Source organism: Echiichthys vipera (assembly GCF_963691815.1).
Source record: "Echiichthys vipera genome assembly, chromosome: 8".
NCBI classification, from domain to species: Eukaryota; Metazoa; Chordata; class Actinopteri; order Perciformes; family Trachinidae; genus Echiichthys; species Echiichthys vipera.
Genome location: NC_139833.1, coordinates 13,461,796 through 13,484,598, shown reverse-complemented (window position 1 = coordinate 13,484,598; position 22,803 = coordinate 13,461,796). Strand labels below are relative to the sequence as shown.

The following is a 22,803-nucleotide window of genomic DNA, read 5'->3' as shown; positions in this document are numbered from 1 at the left end:
CTAGTTTTTATTGGAGGTTAAAGTTTTTTTTTTTTTAATCTTAATTTATTTATTTATTCCGGGGGGAGAACGCTGAGTGAGAGCAATGCTCTCTTTTTCAAGAACACCCTGAACACATTCACACAGTTACACAAACACATTCAGCTGGAAGCTGCCCTTCACTGGAGCGGTTTTGGTGTTATGGGCCTTGCTCAAGGGCACCTCAGGGGTGTTAATGAGGGAAGGGCACGTCTAAACTTCACCCAGATTTATCCTGCCGGTCCTGGGGATTGAACCAGGGCCCTGTAGTCTCTTGAGTCTCTTGAGTGACAGATAGCCGCTGGGCCTCACTTCACTTCTCCTCGGAGGTATATGTAAGCCAGATGGACGTATCTCCCTCCCCCCAACGTCACATGCATGCCCTTTATGGTAAGAGGCAATGAGGCGGGGTGAAAGTCTGACAACATGGTGACTCCTGCAGGTTAGTACGATTGGAAGTCGGTAGTTGAGTGAACGGACCTCGATGGGTGTGTTACGTCCATTTTTCTTATACAGTCTACGATTTATACGTTATTCATGCACTTATGTATTTATTTCAGCAATTATTTATTCATACATTAAAAAAATACTAAAGTCGTGTTTAGGCCTCTATAGAAGATGGCACTAGAAATGAAGTGATGGTTTCCTCTCAGGTGCTCTTTGAGTGCATTGGTCCGCTTCTTTCTTTCTATTTAAAAAAAAAATTAAAATCACAAATAGAGTTAAGTACAGTGACAAAATCAGTGCCATACAAATCAATGATGATTAGTTTCCAGAAAGGTCACAACCCCTTAAAATAATGCATTTAATTGTTAGACCGGATGTTACTGCGCATGCGTCATACCCCAAAGCGCAGACATGTTTTTTTGTGTGACCAAGCCTCCTTCCATTAGCCTTGGCCGAACAGCGGAAGTGTTCGTGTGTTGTCAATGAGCTTCTGTGGAAGCAAAGTCGCATGTGTTTTGTCGACTCCATAGGATTTCCTCTGTGTGAAACTTGTCTTTTGGAAAGGTTTGTGAAAATACTGAAGTAGCAGCACTTTTCGGACAACATAATGTTCAGGTGTAACGTTAAACGGTTCCTAGTTACCTAGTATGCAACATGTTTGGCCTGTCTGCGCAACACCAACGTTCACTTGTAGTTATATGACTGTTAAAATAAGCTTACTGTCTTTTTATTCTTTTCCATTTATTGCTGAACTGCTGATATTGGTCACACGGTGTTTTATATTGTCACACACTGACATTTACATTTCTGCACTGCTAAGCAGAAGTTTCTGTAAAGTATATGTCAGCATTTTGATCATGCATTTACAAATACACTAAATTAGAAGCCATAAGTAAGGGACAGGCATTATTTAACTGTATACTATTATTATTAAAATTATTATTATTATTATTATTATTATTGTTATTACTATTTGCAATCCCTGCAGTGAGAAAAAGAAGCTGAAACGTCAGAAAAACATGTGACTATTCCTTCACAATTTGTTTGCAATAAACCGTATATCTATATATATATACACCTGTGTATATATAATTTCTATTCGTATATGTTTCATATCAGGAACATAATTACCAGTGTTTTGCACAAAGCAACACTCGCCCTAACACATTTATCATCTTGTGTAAAGGGCATTTATTTCTCTGTAGTAACAGTTGCAATCAGGACACTTTGCTTTTTGGTAGTAGTTTCCTTCCATGATGAGTGTCTTTGTAAATTCTTGTACTTATTGACAGTTCACTTGGCAAGCTCTCAGGTCCTAAGTATGCTTTTCATTAGTGCTTTATTAGAATCAGGTGTTCTGGAAAGCGGTGAAGCTAAGCCTCCCATACATAATGTATATTAAAAGCCCATTGACAGTGCAACTGCTTAATATAGGTTTGTTGTAAAGTTTGTAGTGGCTCTAGCTGAGGCCTTTCTTCTTCTGTGTGTTTGTCTCTGCAGATGACTGCCCAGGAGGTGCGTCTGTGCGGTCTCCTGTTGAAGGAGCACTTTGGAGATGTGGTGGAGAAAGTGGGAACACAAGTACTCAGAGGGGGAGCTCAGAATTTTAGGACCATCGTTAATGAGACCGGCGTGTCAATGGACCTGGTACAACTCCTTCACTTAACTGTTTCTAGGCTGTTACTGTCTCTACTTCACACCGTGGAAACATTATTATGCATTATGTGTTTAGTGTTTTATACACTGCCTCTCAGCATTTCCATGCAAAGTTTACAAGATCAGCCTTTTTGGTTACACAAGTGGGCAGTCAAGCTATTCTAGGTGTAATTTCAAGCACGTTTACATATGCTGATTATTCCACACTTTTTTTGCATCATCAGTTTAAATGCAAAACCTAGTGTCCCTTTACATAGACTGGTGTTCCAGAAACCTGCTTACATTAACACCACGTCATTAAGGAAACAATCCCATGGAGAATAAAAACATAACAGTCTGTTTTTACATATTAAATGTTGATTAAACATTGTTGTTCACTTATTTGAGCTATAAGAGTAGAACAATACATGGTAATACCTTACGTAAAATATACAAATTCATTTTCTCCCTTAATGGGTTTATAGCCTTTTTTGTGTGTAAACTCTTGAAGGTATAACACCTCTTTTCTCCCCTTTTTTCTGTCTTATTGTAGGTGAAGAAGTCCTTGTGTGTGCTCGTGCAGCACGGGGCGTGTGTGTTCAGCTCAGGCCGTAAAGGACCTGGGAGCCCTGTAGAGTATCGGACCTGCTGCGATCGGATTCTGAGAATGCTGCGGTACCCACGCTACATCTACACCGCCAAAACCCTTTACGGTGACACCGGGGAGCTAATCATAGAGGAGTTGCTACAGAGAGGTCACATGACCATGAGTAGCACGGTTAAGGCTGTCGCTGACCGCCTCACACAGAACATGGAGGGTCAGTATCTCAGCGGCTGCATCAATCAAACTGTAGGAAAAGCTTCTCCCTCAGTTTTATGAAGGCTTGTTTCAGAGCCAATGGAACCAGAAAATCTAAATTTGGTTAAATGGGAGGGAAGGCTTAGTGAAAACTTTTAAAAATCATAATATATCTCTAGATATTATATGCAACTTTGTGGATTTACATGGGATTTGTGCAGAATCTACAAAGAAATGTCGGATTTTTACAACAACAATTTTCCATTTGTCTTTCCTGTTCTAGAGGGCCACAGCATGGATTATAGTGAAGTGTCTACGGCCTTCTTCAAGCTGGTGGAGACCCATTTTCTCCAGCGCTGCCCTCCTCTGGCGGGAGCAGTAACAAAAGACAGTGCCACTCCAGCTACCCCCGGCACTCCTGCGGCCCCCGTTAACACCGCCCCGCCCACACCAGAGAGCTTCCCCGACTGTTACAAGGTGCCTCAAGTGACACTCACAGGGCGAGGCAAACGCCAACTCTCCAGCGAGGATGGAGAGGACCAAAGGAATGCAAAGAAGGCTAAAATGGATTCACAGGTGGGTTTGCAACATATTTGCTACACTTTTAAAACTCCAATTAGCTCTTTATTCCTTTACAAATAACTTATTACTTGTATTTGAGCGACCTTCCCTCTCTCTGTCTCTGTTTTCGCTCTGCATCTCTTATGCTCAGGCACATGGTGATGAGGGGATTTGCTGGCAGGTGAATTTTGAGAGGTTCCATCTCCACTTCAGAGACCAGGCCATCATCAGTGCTGTAGCCAACAAACTGGACCAGGTCAGGGTTATATTATTTAAGGAACTTTTTTTGGTTGTTGTGTTTTAAATGCGCCTACTCACTGCCTTTCAGAGAATGAAATGAGAAGATTGATACCACTCTCATGCCAGTCTGTTATAAGAAGCTACAGCCAGTTGGCTAAATCCCTCAATCTGCCTACCTGCTCATTTAAAGCACGATCTATCTCGTCCACTGTTTTTTATGGTGACCTCACAGTGATGACAAGACTCCCAAGAAGTCACTGTGCCCAGCTAGAAAATACACAGATTGTCATTTTAAACTTTAGTTTTTGTACGGGTGAAACTAACAAGATATATACTTTGTTAATTAGTGAGCTATAGAGGTGTTGTTTGGCAGATGTAGACAAAACCAGCTGTTTCCAGCCATGACACAGTTAGAACAGCAGTAACTACATTTTTCTAAGCCTGTGAATGTTCTCATTCGTCCAGGTCATCGTTATCCGCAAAGCAATTTCAGTCAAAAAACAACTGGACTGGTTGTTTGTCTATTTTTCGAAGTTTTCTGTACCTGTAAAATTATTATTATTTTTATGATTATAATGGTTTTCTTTCTAAATCCTCCTAATAACTCAGACTAGTAGCGAGATAGTGAGGACTATGCTGAGGATGAGTGAGGTGACGACCTCGCCCACAGCCACCTGCACAAAGCCCCTCTCAGCCAATGAGATCTTCAGGTCCCTCCCGACCAGCTACAACATCCTCAGACCCATCTTAGACCAGTACCTCACACTGCTGGTCGATGACCCGGTATGACCTCTGCAACAACTTTTCCAATCTTCATTTTTATCTTCATGATTTAAAAAAAAAAAAATGTATTCCTTTTCATTTTCTAGATGGAGTTTGTGGGGAAAGCTGGTGAAAGTGGCGGCGGGATGTACGTTGTTAGTATCCTTTTTAACTTTAGAGGGTCAACGCATATGTTGTGTACCATTTGATGCATGAAACACAAAGCACGGATGCTTTTTCTTAACTCGCCTCTCAGATTTGCACAGAGCGCTGGCCAATCTGGCTCGGGCTACGATTGAGTCTGTTGTACAGGAGAGGTAAGTGTGTTTTTTAATGGCGTATACATTTTCCCATCATTAGGAAATATTCATCCATCACATTTATTTCTGTTATCAGATTTGGCTCCCGGTCAGCGCGCATCTTCCGTCTGTTGCTAAGGAAACGTCACCTGGAGCAGAAGCAGGTGGAGGATTTTGCCATGATCCCAGCCAAAGAGGCTAAAGACATGCTCTACACGCTGCTTTCACAGAACCTGGTGCAACTGCAGGTACAAGTTTGACACGTAGAACATGCTATCACGATTCCCCTCTTTGCATGTATGTGTTCTTAGGACGATGGATTGTTTAACGCTTTTTCTCATTATTCCCACAAACCCAACATGGAAGAGCTTCCAAATCTGTCCTCCATCTTTACTGTTGCCACAAATAAATAGTTACTTTGTCAAAAATAAGAGGACATACTGAACACTGATGGATTTAGATACCCTATTTTGGAGTAATCCAAAATATCAACCAAAAACCTACTTTGAAAATAATTCTGACTTTTTGAAGTGAATGAGATATATTTAAAACATCGACTTGTCAAACACTGTAACAAAATAGTTTATTCTGTGTTTCTGTGAGCAATGACAGGAATAATTTAATAAAAGTTGGTAATTTTACTGACAAATTGACTATTTGAATGGCTACTCTTGGATGATTTGAGTCATCAAATCGGAGGAAGCAGCCCAAGTTATTACTCTTTAATCTACCTACTCATTCTCTCTGAACAGCCATGATGTTTTTTTTTATTCTTCAGGAAATCCCAAAGACTCCTGACTACGCTCCCTCTCGTACTTTCTATCTTTACACCGTCAACCAACTCCCCACTGCAAGAATGTTGCTGCAGAACTGCTACAAGGTAAAACAATGAATGGCCGTAACCCTCAGAGCCCTAGATAGCAGAGGGCTAACTGTGGTATGCTTTTTTTTGTCTCTCATATTGGTTGTGCCTTCAGTCATTTTTGTCTCTGGATCTTTTTCTCTGTGCAGACTGTGGCCAACCTCATAGAACGACGCCTGTTTGAGTCCAAAGAGAGCAAGTGAGTTCATCACAACTGTATGTCCTGTATATGTCTCACTGCTCTTGAAAACCAGATAATGTCACATACTCCACCATAAGAGTTGTTTTGCTCACGCGCTGTCACAGATCAATGCACGCTTCCCACGGGTCCTAAAAATCTGTAAAAGTTTGTGGGTCGAGGGCCTTGACAGTTGAAAACAGACATTAAAAGTGCTGAAATTATATATTTTGAACATTCATCTTCAACCGCTTGTCCCTATTTGGGGCCCCGGGGGCGCTGGGCGTGAGGCAGGGTACACCCTGGACAGGACGCTAGTCTATCGCAGGGCACATAGAGACAAATCGAGGCAGACAACCATTCACACTCACATTCACAGCTACGGGCAATTTAGAGTCATCAGTTAACCTAACACGTGCACGTCTTTGGACTGTGGGAGGAAGCCGGAGAACCCGGAGAAAACCCACGCAGACACGAGGAGAACATGCAAACTCCACACTGAAGGGCCCCAGCCGGGATTCGAACCAGGAACCCTCTTGCTCTGTGGCGACAGTGCGAACAACCACACAAGAATAGAAATTTAAGTTCTGTTGATATTCTAATGCCTTTGCACTGGCGACAACCATGGCAGGATTCTTGTGTACGTGATAGGACGGGAACCTCTGGAGGGAGTTTCTTAAAATGTGGCACAAATGTCCGACTGGATTCAAGGATCAACTGATAAGATTTTGTTGATCACTGTGACCTCGTAATACACATATTTGGGCCATAACTCAAGAAGTCCTACACTTGATTTTGACATAATTTCACACAAATGCCTTAATAGGATAAAATGATTAAGTGATGAGATCTTCTGTGCTGTCGGGTTAAAGGTGTGTGTGGTGCATCCACGTTTTGCCACAAAAAATACACTTAATAGCTTTTATTATTGTTTTTATTGCAAGTTATTCTAGTTTGTGCCTGTCTCTATAGCTCAACTCACACAATATTTTGCTGTGTTAGAGAAGGCAGGAGGCCACATTTAAGCATTATTTTCTTATTAACTCTTTCAAATGTTTGATTAGTCTTTCTGCTTGATTGACAGACGTCTCCTGGAGAAATCTCAGCGAATCGAGGCCATTCTGGCATCTCTTCAGGCCAGCGGGGCCGAGCCTGAGCAGCTGACGGAGGTCGAGGAGATGATCACTGCTCCTGAGAAGCAACAGCTGGAGGCCCTACGGCTTCATATCAACAAGTAAGAGCACAAACAAAACATGGGGGGCATTATTGAATCACCTCTCTGGTCTGCTGGTGTTACTATTCACACTATTGTTCTTTTCCACTCCAGGTTAGATTCAGCAGAGAACCAGGTAGATGAAACCATCTTTCTTTTAGAGTCCTACGTCAACTCCACCACATCCACAAGTTGAGAGTTTCACAGGCTACGTGTAGTACTTTTGAAAATTCTTCCATTATTTTTTGTGTACAAATGCTGTGGCTGTTTTATAGTTCATATGACTGGATTGTTTCAGTTTGAAGTGCAGTAAAATCTGGATATACATTTTTGCTTGTTTTTATTGTACGCATCAATAAACTGAGCTCGAGAATATTTCTTTTCGACAGTTTTAATTTCATTGAAGAACAAACACAAAACTGTAAGAAAAACGTAGGACAGAGTGATCCTGTGAAATGTAAAACCATAAAGATGTCTGTATATTAAATAGAAGAATTGTGGTTTAATACAATTTTAGTTTTTTCCATAAAAATTAGAAAAGGATTATTTACATAAGTGCTCCCGACCCTGGAAATAGTGGGTAGTGCATTTCTGTTGGACCCTTGTGATGCTCTCTTTGGTCCTGGAGGTTCCTGTGGCATCTCTGTATCGAGTCCAGACTGTCTCTGTGCAAGGTCAGATGGCGACTCGGCTCATGCAGTAGTCGTCATGGCAAATGACTGTTCTCATGGCAATAAAAGTGGGGCTCAGTCCTCATGGTTCTCATCCTCTCCTCTCTGTTTGCGTGTGAAGAATCCCAGCTGACGAGAAGTAAGATAGAGATTAATATTATGCTCACAATACATTTATTTTCCTGATGAAATGTTGAGATAAATGCAGTGGTGGTGGAGAGTAACTCAGCGCATGTACTAAAGTAGTACTGTAGAGGTAAAATTTTGAGGTACTTGTCCTTTACTTGAGTATTTCCGTTTTATGCTGCTTTATACTTCTACTCTACTACATCCTAAAGGAAAATATTGTACTTTTTAAGCTTTACTACATTTAGCTATAATAACTTTGGTCTTAAAAACAAAACAGATGTTCAACATTTTAAATAGGATGCATTGTTGATTGATCTTTTTTTATCTTGCAGCACACAAATCTAATCTTTCAGGACCTTGATGTTTCCATAATTTGCATTTTGAGGACTTCTACTCTTGCTACTTCAAGTATACATTTAGCTGGCAATGCTCTCGTAAATAGGTTTTCAAAGTAGGGGGTGGGCTCCCCACTTTCAGGGGAGGCTCAGTAAATGGAAGTGAAAAAAATATTTTGTAAGTTTCGATAACATAGAAAAGCCTAAATGTGTGTGTGTGATTTGTTTTGTTGTTTTCTCACTTTCCCAGAGTCAGAAAGTAATAAATGCCTTTGGAAAGACATTTTTATATCTTTGCTGTATTCTGAAGCTGAATGTAGAACAGCAATATTAGGCCGTTTTTCCTCAGTTGAGTGTTTATGGGATCAAAACACATAATCATGATCACATAAGCATCTAGAAATTGAGCAAAGCTAATGACGTAAACAGAGGAGGGTTAACAAGTGCCTTTTCCAAAGCTTTGTCTGAGGGGAGGTTCACAGTCTCAAATTTAGAGAACACCTGATTTATTACTTTAACTCAAGTAGAATTAGGACATTTTAGTTGTAACTACTTGTACTTTTCGGATATGGTATTGTTACTTTTAGTAGTAGTAAATGATTTGACTACTTCTTCCACGACTGGGTGTATTTAAAATGAAAATACCTTCCATAGTATGAAAATGATGAGGGCCAGTAGCAGCAAACCTCCAATGATGCTACCAATCAGAATCCACAGCGAGATGGGAATAGCTCGGCCCTTTAGCACCTCCAGTACAGTCTCCAGAAGAAAATAGTTGAAAGGAGAGATTAGAGAAAGTAAATGCCATTCTCATTCTGCTTTTCAAAATCCCATTACAGTCTTCTTACCTCCCTCCAGACTGTTCCTGTGCCCAAAGTGATGAGGTTAGTCTCCTGAGCTGCTAGGCGATAGGCACCTATTATCCTTACTGACTTATATTTGGCCTGCAAATAAAAAAACACAGAGGTGATGACCAATATTTGTGTTAGGGCGGAAAGATTAATGCTGAAATGAGCATCTGCGTGCTGATGTGTAGCTCACTTTTCTGAAAAAATCATCATGAACTCTGCGGCTGACTCGAATGACGGCAGCCTGTCCTCTTAGAAGCTGCTGGACTTCACACACAATCTCAGTGCACCATGATCGGCTGCAGTTCTAAATACATTAATATAAATATGCATGTTAATATGTATACTGAAGCTGCACAGTGTTCAGTAGCTGCTGTGCCCCCAGGGGCCTCACCAGTATGTCGTTCTGCATCATGTCTTCTTGGTGAAGGGAGCGTACATCTCTCTGTCTGGCCTTCAGCTGGGTCAGATCACTCAACACGCTGCAGTTCACCGCTGTGGCCTGCATGGGCAATTTAAATATGTCAGATGTGATCTAAATGAGAAATATAAACAGTCACACGGCAGCAGCACTCACGTTGTATGAAAAGACATCAGTGACGGTCATGAAGACTCTGTCTTCTGCAGCCACAGAGGGCAGATGCAATCTCAGCTCCAGATTACTCACAGAGTAACAGCCGAGGTTCTGCACCTAAACACACAAACAAAAAAAAACCCTCTAATTTCATCTAGTTTTTAGAGTGATGATGACTCTAAGGCTTCACAATAATTTGAAGCTGTGAGTTGCATTAAAGTTAATCAAAAGAGCATGTGAGTTTTACCCTGAGGTGTGTGTAGAACTCTGGTCCAATTGCCTCTGACACTGTCCGAGTGGGGTGGACCTCGTATCGGTTCAAATTCGAGTCACTGCACATAAAAACAGCAAAAACAACAGTATTTAAAGTAGCTAAAATATCTGATTGTTGAACAATTCAAACAGTATGCTGCATACACACACCTGCTAACAAACAAGTCTGGTTCATACTGAACAAAACTCTGCAGCTGGACACTGTTGTCCCCCAGAGTGTCCTCTCTCTCCACACTGTCACTGTAAAAGAAGAGGGTTACGTAAACTCAGGTGCTTCTTACAGAAGACATTCTTAAAAACTCAGTATTTGTAAACCTTGTGTGCGAGGAATGTGCAAAACTTGTTGGTTTACCTGGCAGCAAGGAGCTTCATCTGCACTCGACTGTGCAGAGATGTGCAGCTGAATTCAAACTCCAACATGAAGTTAACCTGCAAACAGCAAAAGAGAACGGCCTGCTGAAGTGACACATTTCACCTGGAGGAAGTGAAGTATGAGTGGGCTGAGTCGAGAGAGTGAGGGAGCTATTTCCTCTGCATGGACGTACTTTTGACTGGGAGCGAAACACTGGATAGCTGACGTTACACAAGTGGCTAGTGGCACTTAGTGCTGTGCACTCAATCTTAAAGTGGGCATCCTCCTACATGAAAAGAAAAGAAAGCGAGAAACGGATACTGTGTTAGTTTGTTGGTGTAGATTTGTGTAAATGTTAATGTTGAGTTACACATGGTGTTGCATGTGTTAGCAGTATATCTTTGGGGTTTACCCTAATGCTGAGGCTGGAGAAGTGCAGGTTGCGTGAATAGTGCACCGTCAGACTGGTGTTGTAGGCGTTTTCCAGTCTGTTCTGAAGCTGCACCTCCACCGCCAGACGCCTACGAGTGCTCCGGATCACATAAGGCTTCTGTCTGTGAAGGAAACACAATAAAAGCTCTCTGAAAACAAACAACTAAGAAGATATCTGAACTTGTCAAACTGATGCTGAAATCTCAAATCTGTACCTAGTCCCGGAGATGTCCATGTGGGCTTGCAGTAGCAGGTCTGTTGTACACACATCGTCCTCACCGCAGTCTTTAAAGAACTGGATCTGGAAAAGTCATAAAAGTGGAGAGGACAGCATGTTTAATGGCAAACAGAGGGAGGAAATGTGGTGTGGTAAGAAAGCTAGAAATGATTACCACTCACAGTTTTCTTGACAGTTGTTGGCCAGCCTTCATCCAACACCGGACCACTCTCTGTATTATTGATCTTAAATCGCAGTGAGAAGCTGATTGGACGGATATAATCTGCTGTGTCCTACAAGAAAGAAATGTTAATGTTGAAATAAAGTCACAAAATCATTTCATTGTGAAACGTGTGGTAGATAATAATAATAGATTTTATTTATAGGCGCCTTTCTAAACACTCAAGGACACCGTACATTTGTTAAAGACAGCGCAACATAATCATAAAAATGGGGAGTAAACAAAATGATCAAATCAGGTTAAAATAACAACAACCCAGTGCAAATGAGATCAAAGGGAAAGGGCAGTTTTGAACGGATGGGTTTTCAATTTGGATTTAAAGTGAGGGAGTGGGGGATTGTTCCTGAGTTCTGGTGGTAGGCAGTTCCAGAGACAGGGAGCAGACCGGCTGAATGCTCTGCTCCCCATGGTGGTGAGATGGGCAGGTGGGACAGTCAGGTGGATGTAGGAGGAGGATCTGAGAGTGCGGGAGGGTGTGGCAACGTGGAGGAGATCAGACAGGTAGGGAGGGCATGGACTGTGAATGGACTTAAATGTTAAGAGGAGGATTTTGAACCAATGCAGAACTTTATTGGGATCCAGTGGAGCTGTTGTAGGACGGGGATGATGTGGTGGATGGATGGGGTCCATGTGATGGTGTGGGCAGCTGAGTTCTGGACTAGATGGGTTAAGCAACACTCACATAGACATGGAAGGGCAGTTTGTAGCAGAGAGTTTGTCCTGTGTGAACTCTGACTGCTAGCTGGGTCTGTCGGTGAGAGCTGTCGTCAAACAGCGCCCTCGCAGACAACTTCCTGTCATCCAACATGGCCGACACCCACAGATCTGAGGAGAGAGCAGGAAATTAGGACAGATGGTAAGTGTTGGGAAAATCCCCATGTGCATTTGGCATTTTCACAGCTCTTACAGACCCTGTTACAAGGATTAGAGAGGGTAAAAGAAATAAAGCGTTTTACCGAAGCTGTTGCTGTGTGGTCCAGGGGATCGGGAGACAGTTGTGAAGCAGGCAGTGGCATTGAGACAGGCTGAGTCTCTGCCTCCCCTCAGGCAGGTCTTCTGAATGACATTGATGGAGTGCGGCTCGAAGGACAGGCTCACATTGATCTGGACTATGCTTCGAGAGCTGGCGATGAAGGGCACAGTGGACGATAAAACAGGATTTAATTTAGAAGCCAGAAGTTGATTTGAAACTACATAGGAAATGACATGTATTTGTATGATATTTTTTTTAAAATATATCTCCCAGTGCTTGCATAAAACAAAATCTGGCAATGCCCTTCCGTCTCTCCCTCCCTCCCCCACTCTGCCTCTTCCCACCTGAGCATTACAGCGTTGCCCTGTGCTCCCACTGCCAAGTCTATTAGCTCATCTCCATCCAAGTCCAACCGAGCGCTCACACTGCGGCCAAAATACTTCAGGGAGGGGGAAATCGATGACCCTGAAATACGCTAAGAGGATGGGGGATCCAGAAAGAAAAAAGATCAGCGTGATTGACCCCTTTAATACACCAGTGAAAATATAACCGTAGGCGAATGACAAGTACCTGCTTGTAATTGGGGTTGACGTAAATGCTGTCGCCGTGGTAGACATAGATGGCCCCTCTGTGCTCATCCTCCAGCGGGGCTCCCACCAGTAGGTCGGTGAAGCCGTCGTGGTTGAGGTCTGAAGCGGCTGCCAGTGTGTAACCAAACCTGGCATCCTGGGACTTGTCCTCTGACTTCAGAGTACCATTAGATACAAACACCTCCTCCTGGGAGAAAAGAAAGAGGAGGGAAGAGGTGAAGGTAACAGGATTTAATAGATGTTTTTTTTTCACACCCAGGAAAAGAATGATCAGTCCTGCGGTCATCTTACTCCACTGAGGGTGTAGATGTAGACTCTACCGGTCTCCTTGTTTCCTGAGCCGAGGTACATTGGAGCTGCAACCAGAAGGACGTCAGTGATGCCATCCTGGTCGATATCCAGCCCACACACCTCACTGCCATAGTAAGATCCGATCTAGAGACAGAAACATGCTTTTTCAGCTCACTGCCACTAGGTGGAGTCCTTGCTTTAATCTCTGACATGAGATTCCAGCTGTTTTCTGCTACAATGAACAAACAAATAAAGGTGACTGAGGGGAGAGGAGTGCGAGGGAGAGAGCTGTACCTGTTCTCCATTGAGGGCCTGTACAATGTTAACATCGCCCTCATCGCTGAGTTCAAAGAGGATGACTTTGCCTTTGTGCTTGAATCGAGGAGCTCCAGCCACATACAGCCTCTTCCAGTCACCAACTATCACAGACGATACTGTGTAACCTGGAAACACGTATAGATATAACATGTAACACGTTTATGCGGAAGAAAATGTGGTCTGACTTCAGCCTACACTGAGGGCAGTGTGTTTTTGTGTGCTGGTGGAAAGAGCTCTTACGTGTGATTTGAGAGTTGGCTTCAGAACAGGAGTTCATTCACAAGTTATGTCAAGATAAACAATAAGCAAACAGGGATGTTTCGGAAAGGATCACATACATTTTGGAGCTCATTACATAGAAACATGTTTCTGTTCAGCCAAAACTGGAATATTAACAGGACAAAGCAGGTAAGGACCCCAAAACGCTCCAGGTTCACTGTTGGGCAATTACTACCTTCGCTAAGGAGGTTATGTTTTTATAGTTTGTCAGAAGGATTACAGAAAAACTACTGGCCCGTTTTCCATGAAACTTGGCGGAAGGGTGTAGCATAGGCCAAAAAAATCATTCTAGTGGATCTGAATTACAGGGAAGATGCGGCAGTCTGTGCTCTCCGAGTGTCCTAGTTCTGCATGTGATATTAAATTGAATATATTTGGGGTTTGGACTGTTGCACTTAATCTGAAGATGAAACTGTAACAAGCTATTCTCTTTTTTTCTCATATTTTACACATAAAACAGTGAATTGATTTAATTGAGAAAAATAATCTGCAGATTAATTGGTTGCTTATATACAGTGGAGATCAAAATTAGAGAACAACTAATAAATACTGATTTATTCTGAAATTCTCTTATTCTTCTTTTTACCGTCCAGAATTTGATAGAATATCCGTTGTGGCTATAGCACTGCTGTGCTAACATGTTTTTAACCATAACCACCCAACAATGTTTCCTAGGGCTATAGGATTCAAAAATGAATAGGAAGTGCAGAGGCCTTTGCTTTGAATGACTTCAGCACATCTGCGCCCACAGGACATCACTAGTTTCTCACACTGCTCTGGTTTGATCTTGGTCCATTCCTCTTCAGTCTCTTCCACAGTTCGGTAACTGTAGTGGGTTTCTGAGACATTACTTTGTTGCCAAGGATTTTCCAGAGATTCTCTATGGGGTTTAGATCTAGACTCTGGGCTGGCCATTTCATTGTTTCAATATTCTTAGCCTCAAGCACTTGCTGGTTATTTCGACCCTGCAGCCAGCAAATTGCTCACGTCTGGGCTTTCCACCAACACACACACACACACACACACACACATGAATGAACCGCCCTGAAAGAATCAACACCACATCATAACACGATCATTTTTTAAAGTAATGCCCTAACATGCAAAAAACACAAGTGTGATTCTTTAAGCGTGTTCAGTGGCGTGATATGCGCATACCTAAATAAGCAGCATGATTTTTGAGCTCCAGTGGAAACTCGCTTTCAAAAGCCTCTCTTGGCGGCATGATGCGTCCGTTGGTCCCTTCCTTCAACACTCCGCCATCCCAGTCGTAGGCACCAACCATCCCAAACAGTATGCCATCCTGAAGAATAAAGGAGGGCACGGATGAGACAACGGAGCGAAAAACATACACTTCACACATATCACCGCCACCAGACTTACATCCAGTGTGTGCGTGGAGAAGCCGATCTGAGACATCTCCATGTGGAAGGAGCTCTCGTTGTAGCCAAGAGTGCCTGCAAGTGGACAGAGAGAGCGAGTCAGTTTTCTCTGCCGTCACATTTCTTCACACATCTCCTCCCTTCTTTCCTCTCCCTCTCAGGATCTGATCTAGATACCATCATTAGCAGCCTCCCTCACCCCGAGGACCACAGGTGGCAGACGTGCCTTACCCTTTCCTCTCCTCCTGTCCCCTTCCTCTCTGATTCACCGAAACATTAAAGGGTGGCATCACTTCTCATCAGCCTTCCACTCATGTTCCCACAACTATTGTGATAGCTGTACACATTTGCTATGCCGTCTTTTCCTTTCCTCGCTTTCTCAGCAGGACCACTGTTTATTTTCTAACATGAACCTAATCCTCCATCTCTTTCTTCCACCCTCTAAAATATTCTTTCTTCTCTTCGGTCTCATATTCTTGTACCTTATTTTCTCTCTTCTTTCTCAGTCTCTACTTAGAGTTTTTGTCCTCATGTTTGTGTCCTTTATATTGGGCAAATCAATCTAATTTATAAAAAGTCAACAGTGTTACTGTGAAACTGTGAATTTCTTTGTCAGCAGGGAGCTTAATAAAAAATATTCAATATAGTATGGATGATGTACATCTTAAACTTTAAAAGAGGACATCAGATGATTTTTTGAATTTAAAATGTGTTGGTTTAATTGCTGTTGTGCAACCTAAATAAAAAGAACTGATAACATGCGATCATGTAACACAACTATGTATAAAACTTATTTTATAAGAGACATATCTAATTTTTTATGTTCATACTTGGGTTTTCTACTAGAACATGTTTACATACTTTAATGTTATAAAAATTAACATTATATGTCTCATACTGTCTGTCTGAATATACCTGTATTCTAGCCTCGCAAGATCAGTCTGGTAACCTGCGACAGAGAAAATTTGGAGAGGTTTTCCAAGCGACCGAACCAACCAGCGTTGGTTTTGAGGCGGATTTAAGTGTGACGCAACGAGAATGCTGCACACTGTTCAGTGTAAACAACATGACGGCTTCCACGGATGAGATGAGCGTAGCTAGCGGCTTGCTAACGTTTTTTTCTCTTGGATCCTTCTGTTGGAACTAAAATTGTGCCTTTTATCCGTAAATTCACGTTACACAAACGGCAGATATCCTTTACCGACATGTTGTCTACTTTCCGAGCTTTGCCCCAACGCTGTTAGTGCGTCATGCGCTTCGTTGATCTGATTGGTTGATTTGGCCTGTCTATCACCAACATAGGTGTTGATAAACAGATGATTTATCCAATCAGCAACCAGGTTTTTTGGCCTCTTCCCAAAAGATCTCCAACCAAGAGTTCCCAGATGGATATGCTGAGCAAATGCAAAGTATGCGAATCAATCCATCTGGCAGTGTCAGGTTACCTGTATTCCCCTTCTGTCTGAAATGCTCTGTTTTAGAGCCTGTCTCTTTAAAACCCCATCCTTAAAAAGCTAATCTGATTGGTCAGTGTTTCAGGGTCTTCTGCATCTGCATTCTCTGCATCTCTGCACTGTCATTGCAGCCAGGGACTGACTGTAACGACACTATAGAGGGCATTTTCTACCTGTATACAGTATAGTTCTGACATCACAACATACAGAAGTCCTGGCGGCTCATATAAAGGCACAGTTTCTGAATACAGACAGTTTGCATTTCTCTGTGAATTGAGTGTTTCAAATTATTTATATAGGACCTTGACCTGCTTTATGATTTAAAGGAAGACAGGGAAATCTCACTTAATATGGGACCTTTGAAATGCTAAATCATGTGGTTTTCAACACCAGAGATCCTTAGTGCTAATCATAAGTGACTTAAAGCACTGCAACATTGCACTGCAGCCTCCTTTCCTGTATATTACAAACCTTCCAGAGTGAAGATGCGATCTCCCAGGGCATCTACAATGTCATTGAGTGCAGCTTCATCGGTCACATTGAAAAAGTATTTCTCTTCAGGGTCGCTGGCGATAGACTTGATCTCTTTGATAAACGTCTCAGGGTCCTGCTGCCGGCGGATGTAATGACCCAGAACCTGGAGGCCAGCGTGAGAGAAACAGAGAGGGGAAAAATATTTTTTAAAGAACAGATACGGTAAATGAAAAAGCAGACAACACAAGCTCTATAAAACATTTTTTAGATTAAACTGTAAGCAGAAGAAGGGGGTGGAAGCGGCAGAAACAGAGCACATGCACAGACACTTTGGCATGTATCAGAGCAATCACTTCTCCATGTTTCTGAGGAACTGTGAAGAGAGAAAGAGAGATACAGAAGTCTGAGGAAAGAGAAGAGATGTACTCTGAAGTAGCACACAGCTGCAGGATTTATCTGTAAATAAAATGATGAACACACTGAACCGCCTTTGTCATTTAATAGTTACTTAAGCAAGGAGTTTTTAACTGGTTATAAATTTAATAATCTACATCTATGCGACCTACATAAGCAAACAATATATCTAGGCTATAGTTATTCTTAATGTCAGTCCCCGAGTCAGATTCACCGCAAAAGCGATTCATGGCACGCAGACCAGAAGAGTCCTCTCTTCAGCTGCATTCCCACTTCATCAAAAACAATTGTTGCCATTTCCCACCAAAGCTCCACCGACTTTCCATCCTTCCCCCATCAAATGACTGCCACACCCATTTACACACCTGCTCCCACTTTTCCAAGTCTGCTCTGCCTGATCCTCCTGGCACACCTCCTCTAATACCAGCCCAGTTCCTTTTTCCTTGTCAGGTTGTCACCATTTAAATGTTGGGTTCCTGCTACATGTTACCTGTTACCTTCCTGCTTGTTACCAGTCTGCCGGACCGACTGCTATTTTGAGTCTTGATACCTGTAATCTATTCACAATAAATCTCTGAAATCTCCCTGCTGCTTCCTCAGCTGTCTGCCTGCATTTGGGTCCAGTCCCTATAGCCGATTTTGACAGATAGAGAGAATTGAAGATTGGTTCTCCTCCTCCTTACGGGTATGTAATTATGTATTTTATTCACAAAATACATTGCAAGACTAGTTTTACATCAATATGTGAATTTAAGTTGGTGGCTAAAACAAAGTCTTCATCATCATCGTCATATTATTATTAATCTCACACAGTCACAGATAGATACCTCATCCCTGTATGCATCCCGCAAACAGCTGTGTTTAAAAAGAAAAAAAGTATGAAAAAATAAGTTGCATCTATCTTTCAATCACTTCCAACACAAATGCACGTTCAAGCCAGTTAAGATATTTACGACAGTGTTCAAGGAAACACTGCTGCTTTTGTCCACAGGTGCCGCCAAAATCTACACAGAAAGAAAGCTTCTTTAAGTGATGCCTAAAGGCAACAAATTGACTGGAAATCATAAGAACGAAGTAAATGGTGGACACCAGAGATTTGTAAATGAGGAGTGCAGGCCTAGCTGCGAGGTGAGGAGATGACTGATGCAGAAGATATACTGTAGCAGCAGTGGCCTATGGCTAAATGCCTGAAGTACAAATGAGAAAATTCCATAAGAGAAACCAAACCCAAGAATCTCCCCTGTGAGTCCGGCTGCCAAGCAAACTAAGGAAATCCTCTGTTTTTAAAGGGTATGGGACGGAGAGGGGCGTAGTGTGTAAAGAGCCTACGTATAAATATGTGCATTAAGATCTTATAAACCCCACTCAGGCTGCCAACTGCTGTCGTCTTTTACATAAAAGAGAAAGTCCTGATAAAATATGAAGCCCATTTTCAGATTTAAGGGACACAATGGCATTTGAATATATGAAAACATATGTATACATGGCCCTGCATAAACTCCCCCGCAAACACACTTCCAACCCCTGATCTGCACTGATGTTTAAAACAGTCTGCAGTGACTGTGCTCTTGTTCTGAAAGCCCTCCTCTGTGATCTGTCTTCACTCCACACACACATAACACACACACACAGGCAGCCGCACAGAGGGCAACATCAAAACATGGCAGCTATTACAAGTAGTATTTACCTGTCACCACTTTGACTTTATGGATAAACACTCAACCACGCAACCCACCTGATTCTCCGATTCTGTTTTCTTCATCAGTTTCGTTTTTCTTTTTCTCTTCCCGTACCTTGACTCTGTCTCTGTATGTTTGTTTCCTTATCTCAAATTAAACTTTTGTTGACCTTGTGTTGTGTTGTGTACAGGCCAGATAAAGCGGTTGTTTTCTGCGGATAAGCCACACACTTCTTGTGGATTGTCCAGAAAAACTGACATAGACCTGTTTCTGAAAAGATGTTGCTGTTGAATTTTGTTAATTGTCATTCGGATAGTTGTTTGGTCCTTTGGTCGGTTTGTCTGTCTACCACTTAAACCCAGACTGAAATATCTCAACAACTGAAAATATTGCCATTAAATTTGATATAAAGGTTACCCAGACGATGTTTCCTAAAGACTTTGGTGGTTTTTATTCTCGCGACACCATGAGGTTGACTTTTTAGTTTTTAGCGAATTGTGGATGGATTGCCAAAAAAAAGAAAAAAAATTGGCACATGCATTCAATCCCTATATCCATTCATAAATTACTAGATATATCTGATCTTCATCGTATATATTTCTATAATGGGACTCCCTCATGTTCTCCTCTTCTGTGGTCTCAGTGGAGTCTGGATGTTTCCCAGCTTCTCTTGTGGTGAAGGGAGGGGTCTGCAACCAGTGGTGTCCCTCCAGTCTGTCTGCCCCTCTGACAGTCTAACTGTGCCACCACTCAGTGTGTTTCTGTGTGATGAGGGGGTCGGAAGGGGCTGGAAAGGAAGAGTTTTTGTTCCCGCTTGGCTATTTTAGTAGACCCAAGGGGTTCATTTGGTAATTTGGAGCTGTTATTTTTGGGGGAGTGGTGTTGGTATTGTGTGGTTACTTGAGGGTGTAGGCTATATGGTACCACCACTTTCACACAGTGTTTGAGGAATGTCAGGGATGCACTACACACCCCGCTGATAATGTCGGTTAGTTGTTTGTGTCATTGTAGAAACGTCTCGCATCAACATTTTGAGCACCATGTGACACTAAAACTCACCAAGAGTTTAGAATTCTTTTAGGTTTGCACCAATACTCGATCATGTACTCACAGCGATGGCGTATCTGGTGATGTTTCGGTCCATGCACTCATCCAAAGCGTCTTGTAGCTCCTCCCCGTCGTGGGATTCTCCATCCGTCACTACAATCATAACCTTAGTGGCGCCATCCCTCGCTCCACGCTCAGCACTGAACGCCTCTGTGCTGCAAAGAAAGACGGGAACAGACTGAGATAAAGAATCTCATGCTAAAACACGTAGCTGAATGATCTTGAATCAAGACACAGAACGCACCAAAGAAAGAGAATGAAAATAGAAGGAAAGTGCAAGGAGTGAAAGAGCCTGAGGGAGAGGGAGGATACGAGGGAGTATCACTCACTTGGTTTCCTAAACTCTCAAATAAACATCCCCTTATAAGATAATATACAATTTCAAGTGCTTCCCTGAGAAAATGAATAGCCAGTAAAACACAGAGAGATTGGATTTAAGTTCCTTCCCATCAAGTCAGATATATAAATGGTCCAAATCCAAACTGGTCTTTTCCACAACTATATTAGTCGCATGACACGCATACATTAGCTGCCAGTTGACTCAAATTGGTAATCGCATGCAGCGCGCATGTGTCATTGCACGCAGCGACCGCATCTGTGCATTCCCATCCGGTTGTGCCATGTTACAGAGAGGAAAGCTAAATGACAAATGCACACGAACGTACCCAAGCCGCACCCTGTTTGTCTGCAGGAAACCTGTTGTTGGTACGACCTGATTCAAGTGTCGAATAGGGTTGGTAAGCCTCAGACCAACACACACACACGCACACACAGTGAACTGGGGAGAGTAGTCACTGCAAGTGAACTCAGTCATTTTCAGGCCTAACTCCAGCCCTTGTCTAAATATAACATCGTGGTCAGCCGCAAGAAACTCAAAGTTAAAAACAACCGTTTCCCCTATGCAGTCTGCAAATTACATATGGGTGCTAAGAAGGAGAGGAGAAAACAAAGAGAGGAGTGGAGGAAAAATGACTGAGAGGAACAAACAGATGAGACTGGATAAGATGAGAAATGGAAGAAGCAAACAGGTAAACAATAAGTCTGTAAATATAGAAAAGTAGCTATATAAAAGGGAGAGGAACAGAAAAAGATAAGAAAGGCAACTCAAAGGGAGGGGAAATTTCTAGGAATCCAAGTCAAAGGAATGATAAAAAGCCAAATATTACAAATCCTGCTCTGATGTGGTATTAAGATTGTGTGGTGTAGCCAATACAGTGAAATAAAACTGGTAGGGAGAAGGGGAAAGATTATAAAACAGGAACATTAAGGGGGAGAGGAGAGGGAGAGATGTTGAGACAAGACAGACATAAACAGGTGAGAAGGGAGAATAAAAAGAGAAAGGGCAAAGCACAGAAATATTAGGACGAAAGAGCGATGTGGAGATGAAAGACGAGAGAAAGTGAGTGGCGCTAATTGGGAAGTCTGGTTGTATTTACAAGCCATTTTATGGAGTCACAGTAGTGTGGTAATGACACAGCGCAGTGGTCTGTGTGTGTACTTTTGTGTGTGTGTGTGTGCGTGCGGGTGAACGGGAGCGTCTCAGACGGGTGGAGCAAAATAAAAATCAGTGGCTAATCCAATTGTAGAGGGCTGTTTGATGTTCATGCATCAGTCTGTCATCTACTAGCATTCAAACTGTCCTCCGTGCACTCTGTACTGTTATTTACACGTCAACATCACACCGTGAGCACACTCAAAGCCACCCCGCACACATTTACATATTACAAGTTGTCCTTATAAAACATGTTATCACAGTAATTTTTTTAAAGCAGAGACCAGGTTTTTGCAAAGGTTTAGTTGGGAAACAGACTATTTTGCTTTTCTTGTTGTTATTTAGATGTGATCACATACAAAGTGTACGCTCCCGGAAACAGCTAGTCGGGTTAATATTGCCCAAATCCTCTATATACTGTAGGTTATTTCATATCTCGGTAACAATATATATCACAATATAGCATGTTTTCTGGTTAATTAATAAATAAATCTTCTAGATGAAGCCTATTTTTTGCCGTTGGTAACTCGACACTGTGATAGGAACGATATCAAAAACTACAAACAATAGCCATTAATATATGTGTCATATTGCCCATTTCTACATTATATCTTATTTGTTTAATACATAAAATACATTGTGGGGGTCATGAGCAGAACTACTTCTAGGTTCTGAACAGTTAGTCTGACAAAGCAGAGAAGACTTTGGGATGGTTTTCAAACAATTATTTTAGTTGTGTGGCCACATAAAGCCTGCATGTTACAGTCTAAAACTTTCTTCTTTCTTTCACTTCCAGTACGAATGGCCACTTGAGGCTGGTCAATCCCCACAGACCCCCATGTTAAGACACTTTGATGGCATCTGTGTATCAAGTTGCGTACAGCAGATTTGATGAGCTTATTAAAACTGCACTAGGTGAGCTTAGAATGAATCAACCATTTGTCCCAGACAGTCAAGTTTCAAGTAAATCTGCTCTTGGTCAATTCCCAGTCAAGTCTTCAAATTTGTGACTTAAATCCACTTCAGTCCAAGTCTTAAGTCTTAAAATCATCAAAAGCATCCAGGGAGATATATTTAGGAGCTATGTTAGCTAAGTGCTTGGGTTTAGGGTTAAGTTTATAATAAGGACATGGTTAGAGTAAAGGTTAAAGGTCAAACATGCAGTGAAGAAGGTTAGGGTTCAGGTTAAGGGGGGACCAAAGGAATAAATGCAGTCAATGTCATCTCTTTTAAGAATAGTAATACAATGTGTGTAGGTGAATTT

General features: G+C 42.1%; 2 protein-coding genes across 2 annotated transcripts in view; one reads left to right on the top strand and one right to left on the bottom strand.

Annotated features, from left to right (window-relative positions):
* The first annotated feature begins 938 nt into the window (after nt 1-938).
* On the top strand, nt 939-7,317 carry polr3c (polymerase (RNA) III (DNA directed) polypeptide C). Its single transcript, XM_083918206.1, has 13 exons — nt 939-1,029; nt 1,966-2,112; nt 2,654-2,918; nt 3,183-3,475; nt 3,612-3,716; nt 4,310-4,483; nt 4,570-4,621; nt 4,719-4,779; nt 4,859-5,009; nt 5,540-5,641; nt 5,773-5,822; nt 6,886-7,035; nt 7,129-7,317. The coding sequence occupies exons 2-13, from the start codon at nt 1,966-1,968 to the stop codon at nt 7,208-7,210; spliced, it is 1,632 nt and encodes a 543-aa protein (XP_083774332.1). The 5' UTR covers nt 939-1,029; the 3' UTR covers nt 7,211-7,317.
* A 107-nt stretch (nt 7,318-7,424) lies between these two features.
* Nucleotides 7,425-22,803, bottom strand: part of itga10 (integrin, alpha 10) — a 29,359-nt gene continuing 13,980 nt past the window's right edge. Inside the window, exons 8-30 of the mRNA XM_083918202.1 lie at nt 20,052-20,202; nt 16,845-17,010; nt 14,921-14,994; nt 14,696-14,840; nt 13,235-13,383; nt 12,941-13,084; nt 12,630-12,836; nt 12,404-12,534; nt 12,043-12,209; nt 11,769-11,911; nt 11,028-11,138; nt 10,844-10,929; nt 10,609-10,750; nt 10,390-10,482; nt 10,197-10,273; nt 9,995-10,084; nt 9,819-9,903; nt 9,575-9,688; nt 9,392-9,499; nt 9,191-9,304; nt 8,998-9,093; nt 8,795-8,908; nt 7,425-7,814 (exon numbers count right to left, since the gene is read on the bottom strand). Of these exons, the coding sequence (XP_083774328.1) occupies nt 7,761-7,814; nt 8,795-8,908; nt 8,998-9,093; nt 9,191-9,304; nt 9,392-9,499; nt 9,575-9,688; nt 9,819-9,903; nt 9,995-10,084; nt 10,197-10,273; nt 10,390-10,482; nt 10,609-10,750; nt 10,844-10,929; nt 11,028-11,138; nt 11,769-11,911; nt 12,043-12,209; nt 12,404-12,534; nt 12,630-12,836; nt 12,941-13,084; nt 13,235-13,383; nt 14,696-14,840; nt 14,921-14,994; nt 16,845-17,010; nt 20,052-20,202 (2,761 nt within the window). The 3' untranslated portion in view covers nt 7,425-7,760. The remainder of the gene's footprint in view (nt 7,815-8,794; nt 8,909-8,997; nt 9,094-9,190; nt 9,305-9,391; nt 9,500-9,574; nt 9,689-9,818; nt 9,904-9,994; nt 10,085-10,196; nt 10,274-10,389; nt 10,483-10,608; nt 10,751-10,843; nt 10,930-11,027; nt 11,139-11,768; nt 11,912-12,042; nt 12,210-12,403; nt 12,535-12,629; nt 12,837-12,940; nt 13,085-13,234; nt 13,384-14,695; nt 14,841-14,920; nt 14,995-16,844; nt 17,011-20,051; nt 20,203-22,803) is intronic.